At 43.5% G+C, this 9,714-nt stretch overlaps 1 protein-coding gene across 1 annotated transcript in view; it reads left to right on the forward strand.

The window, feature by feature from the left end:
* Positions 1–2,435, forward strand: part of Ncbp3 (nuclear cap binding subunit 3) — a 28,795-nt gene extending 26,360 nt beyond the window's left edge. Inside the window, exon 13 of the mRNA XM_027426809.2 lies at positions 1,314–2,435. Coding sequence (XP_027282610.1) covers positions 1,314–1,549 — 236 coding nt within the window. The 3' untranslated portion in view covers positions 1,550–2,435. The remainder of the gene's footprint in view (positions 1–1,313) is intronic.
* The last annotated feature ends 7,279 nt before the right edge of the window (positions 2,436–9,714 follow it).

Consider the following 9,714-nt stretch of genomic DNA (forward strand, 5'->3'; position numbering starts at 1 on the left):
AAGAAGCAGAGTCTGCTTATTTTTCTTCAGTTAACATAACTGCTTTTATTGGCATCAGCATCGTGCCTGCAGGAGAAGGTACATACCTTTGTATAGCAGGCTTTCTTGTAACCCACCAACCAGCTCGAAAATCATGACATGAAGACTTATTATTATTATTAGTTATGAATGCTCAGCCTTAGCTTAGGTTTGTTTCTGGCTCGCTCTTATACTTATTTTAACCTGTTTGTCTTTAATCTACATTTTGCCTCGGGGCTTTTTGCCATTCTTTTATTCTGTATGTCCTACTCTGTGTCTTGCTGGTCCTGATGTCTCCCTCGTTCAATCTTCTCTCTTTCTCTCCTTAACGTAGATTCCTATTTATTCTTTCTGCCCACCAACCCTGCCTATTCCTCTATTGCCTAGCTGTTGGCTGTTCAGCTTTTTATTAGACCAGTCAGGTGCCTTAGGCAGGCAAAGCAACACATCTTTACATCGTTAAACAAATGTAGCATAAGCAAATTAACACGCCTTACATGGTTAAAGTAATATTCTACAGCATAAACACATGTAACACATCTTAACGTAGTTAAGTAATATTCCACAACACCCTTGCTTCCTTTTAGTTTCACATTATTCAGTTTCCTTGTCCATATCTAGTTCTTTTCATGTAGCATTTTTCCATAATAATTCTATGTTGCCTTACTCTTTGTAAATAAAACTTAATTGCTTCATAGTATGTCTATGCCAGCACATTCTAACACATATTTATTGTTAGTTGGATTTTGATAAAACACTCCTTTTTTGAGATTTATTTTTTGTTTTGCTTGTGTTTGTCTGTGTATCATGTACATGTCTGGAGCCCTTAAAGGTTGTAAGAGGACATTGGATCCCCTGGAACTGGAGTTATGAGCTGTTGTAAGGTGCCATGTGGGTGCTGAAATCTAGCTGAAGTCTCTGTAAGAACAAGTGCTTTTAATTGCTGAGCCTTCTCCTCAGCCCAATAAGACTTTAAGAGTTAATAGTCAGCTGGAAGCCTGAGAATCATCATAGGAAAATAGATCCTTAGCAGACTGAGGTGGTACGAGCACGGGGCATGATGCTGCTCACCTGGGAGAGGGTCAGATATGGCAGGAAAGTCTACAGTGATTGTCCTGTGCCTGGTACGGGGATATCTACTTTGAGCTGTGAGCCTCTCCCATTGAGTCTCAGGCTGTCCACTTGCAAACTGGTGGCAGGTACCTCTGCTGGTGTTTTCTACATGGCATGTGTTGGCAGTACACCTGCTTCCTCAGCATTGACTGACAAACTGAGCTGTCTTCTCACCCCAACAGGTGGTTTATGGACTCGCTTAGGATCTACACCCAAGACCAAAGAAAAGAACACGAAGAAAGTGGATCACAGGCCATCTGGTGCTGAGGAAGATGACTCGGAGCTTCAGAGGGCATGGGGTGCTTTGATTAAGGAGAAAGAACAGTCTCGCCAGAAAAAGAGTCGGCTAGATAGCTTGCCATCGCTCCAGATTGAAGTCAGCCGGGAAAGTAGCTCTGGTTCAGAGGCAGAATCCTGATGTCCTGGCCTTGGCAGCTGCCCTCAAATCTGACATTCTTATGTAGGGTGGGGCACACAGTAGGAACCTCCCTTGCAGGAGTTTGGCGCCTTCCCTCATGCCTACACTCTGAACTCTTGCTGTCCCAGTGGGACAGCTGTAGAGTGTGATGAGTGTTGAAGGGCATCTCTGTCTTGTGCTGCAGAGCTACTATTCTGGGCCCTCAAGTCTTCTCCCCACCACCCCACAAGCTTTATCCTTGGAGAAAAAGGCAACCCTCCAGATTTTGTAGACGTTTTCTTAATATTTTTAACATTGTGTCTTTTAAAAGAAATGTTTTACACAGTTCATCCAAAGAGCAGAGAACTGAACTTCTCACTGTTGCCTTGGCCCTGACAGCTCTTGCCAGCACCCATTTCCCAAGAAAAGTCAGTTCCCAGGTGCTTATTGGACAGTCTTTGAGGAGGAAGATGAGGGAAGCTGCCAGCCCAGCCTTCCAGGACCTCAGTGTGGGGGCTGAATCTCACAGACCTCACCTGAGCTGTGGCTGCCCTCCCAGGTAGATAGAGATGTAGCAGCAGTGGCTTCTATTCCTCCCTGGGGAGTTTCTGTTAGGGCCTTTATTGGCTGTTAGCCTGATGTGAAGATCAAGGTCAGTGCTGTGGGACTTCTAGGGACAAACAACTGTGACTTCTGAATTTGGAGTTGATTTATGTGCTTAGGGATGGGGTCTTGGGTTAATGTTGAACAATTTTTAAGTCTGTATTATGTTTAAAAACTATTAATGACTTAAAAGTTAAATTTTTAATTTTTATATGTGGATATTCCTCCTGTTGGCTCCGGGGGAAGCTCAAGTGGTGTCTCTTGTGTTGTTAAATATACATTATATACTTTGGAAGAAGGCAAAGAGAGGAGTCTCTTTATTTTGAATGGTACTAATTGTGTGGTCTGTTGTACATGAGTTCAACTTGCTTTGTGGCCAATGTAGGAAAAACTGTCCATTTGCAATGGACTCTTATTCCTGACCATTTTTCTAGAAGTGATGGGTTGACAATTTGTTCTTTTTGTCTCTGACTTGTCACTGAAGACTTATTCAAAATTAGCAAATAATTTCAGAAATTTTTAGTTTATTATTAATCTTCTTTCAAAGTATTTTACCATGGAAAGGAGTAGATTATTTGGCCTCTTGTCTGACTCTTAATTTGCAATATTTAATACTGTATTCCTCTACAGGTTTAAAAATGGTGTTTTCCTTGAGCACATTAGAATCTTGGAGTTAGGGATAATGGTGAGCCTCTGTATCTTTGGGATGTCAAGCTCTTCACTTGCCTATTGTTCAGATCCATAGAGCACTTGACTTGTGGTTGAGCACATGTCCCATTGGTGGTTGACTACACTGTGAATGAAAAGTGTCCTAAGTAAAGAAGCAGGCTTAAGAACTGAATGTTGTAACAAACTTGCATCATATGTGTTATTTGGTTAACCTTATCTCCCGCCCCCACTTTAGAGAGATGGGAGCATATAACCAAAGTGGTTTGGCTTCTGAGAATCCTAGAAAGAGGTAGTTTTGATTTCAGACCTAAGGTCCAAGGTTTCTAAGCTCTTGCCCTGTGTAGCTCACATTCAGGTTCTTAGAGGTTCAAGCTTTGGTAGAGTGAAAAGAAAAAGGGCCTGAGAGCAGACCTGGATGCCAACCAGGACTCAGGACTCTGCCCAGTGGGCCTGAGCCTTCAGTTTCTCCATGAAGCAAGTAAATGGTCTGGTGCGGTTTCTGGCTCTGTTGGTATCTCTTGGTAGTATTTTGTCATTCTTGAAGCTATAGCTGCAGCATGTTTTCTGTTGAGGTGGCCAAAGTGTCAGGAAGACAAGGTGGTTGTGACATTGTAGACAGGTACTTAGCCCAGGCTCTGGTTTTAAAGCCAGTGCATTGAAGATGTACGTGTGGTTACCACCCGACGTGGTTTCCTCAGGGTTTAGACAACTCCCCCAGCTTTCTTCTTGTTTCTCAGTTACGATGCTTTCCATCCACCAATCCAGACCCATTTGCCTAGGGTCTTTGATCACTTGTCAATGTCCTGCTAGAGATAAGGGGAGGACTTTATGGAAGATAGGTAGTATATATTCAAAACTAGCTCCTTGAGCAGCTGTGCAGTTTTTACAGCACAGAGAACCCAGAAAGGAATGTACTGCCTAAAATGATGGCCTTCCCAGCCTCTCTCTCCAGCCTGCACTCAAGCTCCTCAGGTCTTCAATATCTTGAGCCCTGTGTGCTTAGGAGTGACAGTGACTAGTTGAGACAGCCCAGCAGACAGCTGGGTATACTTCATCCAGGGCACTTTTCTGTACATGTGGAGTTAGTCTCTACATGTAGAAGATTTTTAGACTCTTGCTGCTTGATAATAATCTCAGATACCTCATCTCTGTTCCTACCCTCCCTCTTTATTGAGGGGTCAGATAGTTTCTGGCCCTCCTCTAGGCTGATCCCAAAAACCCGTCCCTGCTTCTCTCCTCCCTTCTGCAGTAGGCTCTCAACTCTCCCTCTGCATTCTTCACATTGTAGCTAGAGTGAATTTTTGCTCAAGAGATTATTTACATAGTATGCAGTTCATCCATTTAAAGTGTACATTTCATTTGGTTGTAGGCTATTTACAGAGTTGTGTAACCATTATCATAATCAACTTTAGAACATTTTTATCACCAAAAACATCCTGTTCCCACCAGCAGTGATCCTTCATTCTTACCTCTCCCCAGACCTGGGAACCACTAATCATTCTGTCCCTGTGGTTTTGCCTATTGTGGACATTTCATAAATATCCTGTGCTGTGTGTCTGTTTACGTCATCTCAAGGTCATCCATGCCATTTCAAGAGTGAGTGAGAGAGAGAGAGAGAGAGAGAGAGAGAGAGAGAGAGAGAGAGAGAGTGTGTGTGTGTGTGTGTGTGTGTGTGTGTGTGTGTGTTTAGACAGGTTTTCATTGTGTAGCCCTGGCTGCCCTTAAGCTCCCTATGTAGACCAGGCTGGCCTTGAATCCACAGAGATAGTCTTCCTGTTTCCCAAGTGCTAGGATTAAAGGCTTGCGGTGCTGTTCCTGCTGTGCTTTTTTTTTCCATTTTTTTATGTTGTCTATATGTTTTATTTACCATTCATCTAATGGGCATTCTGTAGTTTCTAGTGTGAGACTTTCATGAACTGGCTTTTGTGAATATTTGTGTGCAGCTCCCCTTCACAGACAGGTATTTTCATTCTTTTATGTAGGGGTGGAATCATGGATCATATGGTAGCTCTTACCTTCAGTCTTTGGAGGATTACCAAGCTGTGTTCCCCGTGAAGTGTATCAGGACTCCAGTTTATCACATCTCCTCTAATACTTGTTTTCCACTGTGAAATGGTGTTTCACTGTGTGTGTGTGTGTGTGTGTGTGTGTGTGTGTGTGTGTGTATGCACTGTTTTGTTTTATTGCGGTATGGGACCTTGTACATGTAGACAAGTGCTGTACCACTGAGCTACATCCCTGAATGGTTCTGAGTTGCAGTCTCCTACTGACTAGTGCTGTTGGTTATTATTTCTTCCTCTTCCTTCTTTGTCTCTTTTTTAAAAATATTTTTTTATTTTTCGGTTTTTCAAGACAAGGTTTTTCCATATAGCCCTGACTGTCCTTGAATTCAATTTGTAGACCGGGCTGACTTTGAACTCAGAGATCTGCCTGCCTCTACCTCCCAAGTGCTAGAATTAAAAATGTACATCACCATGCCCAGCTATGTTAGGCATTTTTTCATGTGTGACTGGATGAACTTAAAATATCAGTCTGATATTATTATTACTGGGCTTACTTTTGTAGAACTTCATCATTGCTTCTGGAATAAAACTCAAAACATTTTTGATAGCCTATAGAGCCAGTAAAGATTACCTCTGGCAGTATCTATGGCTTGTTCTCAACCCACCACATACACACACACACACACACACACACACACACACACACACACACACACACCTTCCTCTGACCCTCTTGATCTCACTGACTTTCCAGACTGCAGTATCCTGTTCTCGATACTGGTTTCCCTGTGTGTGTGTCCCAATTTTGCCATAACACTGACTCCAGGGTTAGATCAATGCCTGAGGTTAAAATTGAGTGTAATCTAATCAAATTACCTCTTAGAAATCCTAAGGCAGGTGCCACATTGAAGACCAGCATCATGAGGATCTTGCAGTCAGTTCTTGCCTTTGTGGAAAAGGGTCACACTTTCTTTGGTTGAGTACTAGGTGAAGTTGTTGGTCCTGCAATTTAGGACCATGTCATGCAAATGCTCTCTTATCTTGGTGAGGTCACTTTTAAGAAGCTTGGGAACTTGGGCCACAGGAACAGCAGAAGCACAAAGGATGTCCCGGTTTTCCCACCCAACTTGCCTGGGTTTGCTGAGGGAAGGATGGAGGTATCAGGGCTCCATCACCTTTCAGTTGTTTTTGTTGTTTGTTTACTATTCAGACAATTGTTTCGTGTGTAATGCAAACCACCTGCCTCCAGCCCAGCACTCCTCACTGGACTTTCACTTCCTGTTCCTGGTTAATATGTGTGCTAGGCTGTAAGCTCGTGAGAGCAAGGACCATGTTTGGCTTGTGCATTGGGCCTTCTCACCACATCCTGACCCAGCAGGTCTTCCATGAACATATGTGAGATTGTAAACCTCTAGTCAGAAAGTATACGTAATGCCTTATTTTCATGTTTTGTTCTTGTTTTCCCTTCCAGCCTGTGAGCTCCTAAGGAGCAGGTATCTTCATGTTGATTTCTCTGTATCTGTGAACCAGGCCAGCCCAGTGTAAGTAGTGTTTCAGAAGGTTTGGGAAGTGAATGAATTTGATAACGCAGCTCTCACACCATTTTGTTCAGGTTTTTTGATTCCAGCTGAGTCCCCCAGATGCAAAATGGGCCGAAGTATTCATTGGTGTATCATGTGTGCAATAAGGAAGAGCTCTCATTAAGTGGATCTCAGAATCATCGGGTGATGATGGTTTGCCACATCTGAGCTGGAGCTCATCCAGCTCTGGAAAAGTTATTGGGAAATCACTTTGTTTTTCAGACTTGAGGACAGTTTTATTGGGGTTTAAAACAAAACTACCAGGCAAGCTGTAAATCACAGCAGATGGTGAAGAGAACGAAACAAAAAAGGTCACACTGTTTGAGTTAAGCTGACTGGGACCTCAGCCAGATCACAGCCAGGAGCGGGCTTTAGAGAAGGAATAAGAAAGTCCATAGTACCAGAAACAGCATGCTTGGGTCCCACCAGTATCTGAAAGGAAAAGGTTAATCATCAACAGTGTTCCAGATAGTCATGAGCTAGGAAGCCAACCCAGATCCATTGCAAGAGCAGAGTTGCTCTGAACCTCTGAGCCATCTCTCCCTCTCCCAAAGTCGGTCTTCCTTCCTTCCTTCCTTCCTTCCTTCCTTCCTTCCTTCCTCCCTCCCTCCCTCCTTTCCTCTTTCTTTCTTTCTTTCTTTCTTTCTTTCTTTCTTTCTTTCTTTCTTTCTTTCTTTCTTTCTTTCTTTCTTTCTTTCTAAGTATCCATCCTCCCTAGGATAGAAGAAAGGCTGACAGATAAGAAGCCCCAAAGAGGGAACACTGGACCAGTTCTTGGCCTAGAACAGGAGGCAGGAAGAACTGCCTGCTTGAGCAGCTGTTGTGCCTGCAACAGCATTCCTTCCTCTGCTAGCAGAGTGCTGTCACTGGTGACATGCTGGTGTGCACTTTGGGTAGGTAGCAGTTAGTTTTGCTTTAACTGCTGCATGGATATTTGTTGCCCAAGTCTTTACTTTTAAACCTTATATAGTAAGATGTTACTTAGAACTTGAGCCTTTTCCTCCCCCTTTAAATGTAAGAGCTCAAAGAAGAAAATATTTATTTTTCATAATCTTGAGAATAGAACTTTTGCTTCAAGACAGATTGTAAAGTGCACAATGTGACCAGAAGCAAAAGCCTAGAACTAGTCTTGTTTATATGGCAAATCTTAGCAGAAAGAGTAGTATTCCCAACTCCTCCAAAACACTATAAGCATTTCACAGAACTTTGATGTTTCTGGAAGCAGTCGGAAAATTGCTGCTGCCTCAGAAGCCTGTTTCAAATGGTCTTCTTGTTATACAAGCCATCCTGGCCTACAGCCCTGACTAGGCTAGAGCTGTCAATCCTACATCAACCTCTTAAACACTGTGATTACAGGTTTGCCATGGCTTTTTGTTTTGTTTTGTTTTTTGAGACAGGGTTTCTCTGTGGCTTTGGAGGCTGTCCTGGAACGAGCTCTTATAGACCAGGCTGGTTTCGAACTCACAGAGATCCACCTGCCTCTGCCTCCCGAGTGCTGGGATTAAAGGCATGCGCCACCAATGCCCAGCTTTACCATGGCTTTATAATTTTTTTCTTTTGAAATAATTACAAAATCATAGTAGCATTGAGGGTAGAACAAAGAACATTTTTTCTATATTTTATTTACCATTCAGCATGGTAAAGCATGTTAAAAAGCCTTGAGGTGAAATTTTATTATGGTTTGATAAACTCCACAGGTGATACTCGGTGTACCAAAGTCACTAGTCTGCCTGGGGAGTGTCATCTGTTTAATCAGTTCCAGAGGCCTTCTCTGGATATTCAGATTCTTCAGTAGTTCAGACTTTGTGTGACCTCAGACGTCTCTACTCTTGGGCCAGTGAGAGCCAGAGTAGGTCAGAGAGCAAGAGCCTCACACCATTGACAAAAACAGACTCTCTCTATATTAGTATTGGATCCAGTGACATGTCCCTTTTCTGCTTATGTACAAAGGTTCCCCTGAGGGCCTTGAGCAGTTGGCAGCACTCTTAGCTCAGGTAGAATGTCTTTTTGAAGAAAGGCAAATAGGATGATGGCTGGAGCTGAGGCAGGTCCTAGGGACTCATTCTCTCACATTCACAACTGGAAGATGAAACATGTCCCTTCCTTTCTGGGCCTTAGTTTTTTCTATGCACACAGTAGTTGAGATGGGAGGGACTCCTGCTATGCTTTGCAAAGAGCATTGTGAGCATCCAATAAGAAGGAGATGAGGTCATCAAGATTCCTACCTGATCCTATAGCTAGTGCAACCTCTCTTCCAGCTCTTCAGCCGTAAAGGGACAAGAAGGACCAGTGGCTCAGTGGGTAAAGGCTCTTGCCACCATGATTAATAGCCTGAGTTTATTTTCTAGGATCTACATGATGGAAAGAAAGATTCCTGTAGGCTATCCTTTGACCTCCACACATGTACTATGGCATGTTCATGTGTGTACATGTGTGCAGGTATACATAAACACACTGTTGAGTCTTTAATTTGGGAGCTGTTTGAAAAGGTAGCCTAAGGTGCTAGTTTGCTCGGGCAGCTATGACCACAGAATGGATAGTTTAAACAACAGACATTTATTTTCTCACAGACCTAGAAACTAGAAATCTGAGAGGGTTCCAACATGGAGAAAGTTCTCTCCTTGTCTTGCTCCCATGGTCTTTCTCCTCTGTGTGAGCCAGTGACCCTTTTCATACCACCAACTCTTACGACATTTGGGCTGGGCCCCACCTTTATGAGTTCTTTCAAACTTAGTGACTTCAAAGCCAAATTTCTAAGCCTAGTCACACTGAGGTTTAGAAATTGGATACAGGAATTTGGAGGTGGATATTGTCCAGTTCTCAGCACCTGGGAAAGCAAGTGCCAGTCTATTTTTGCTTTTTAAATTCTTAAAAACTCATGATTTGAATAGGGATTTGTAGTAGTTCAGGGTCCTGGTTCTGGAGGAGACAGTCATGTCTGGATCCCAGTGCAGCAACTTAGCCATCCATGTAGCTTTGGGTTCAGTCCTTTGCCTCCCTCAGATCGCACCATCAACCATGAGATGACACTGCTCTCGAATAAAGGCTATTCCAGGTGGCCTTGGCTCTGCCTGTCCCCGATTCCCTGTGAGCCTTATCTTCAAATGTACTCTTCCCAGGTTCTTGAGGGAAGGCTGGCTGTAAGTGATTAGAGCCACTTCTGGCTGGAGGCTGGAGGACCGCCCCCTCCACTGAGCGTGTGTCACACTTCCTGCTTGCTTGGGACTCAGGACTGTCCCACCTCCTGCTGCACACCTCTCTCCGAACATGTGCCAAACTTGTCTTGGGGAGAAGTGGGATGGGGAGACAGGATCTCTTGTTACATTCGCTG

This window comes from Cricetulus griseus, chromosome 7, assembly GCF_003668045.3.
Source record: "Cricetulus griseus strain 17A/GY chromosome 7, alternate assembly CriGri-PICRH-1.0, whole genome shotgun sequence".
Taxonomy (NCBI): Eukaryota; Metazoa; Chordata; class Mammalia; order Rodentia; family Cricetidae; genus Cricetulus; species Cricetulus griseus.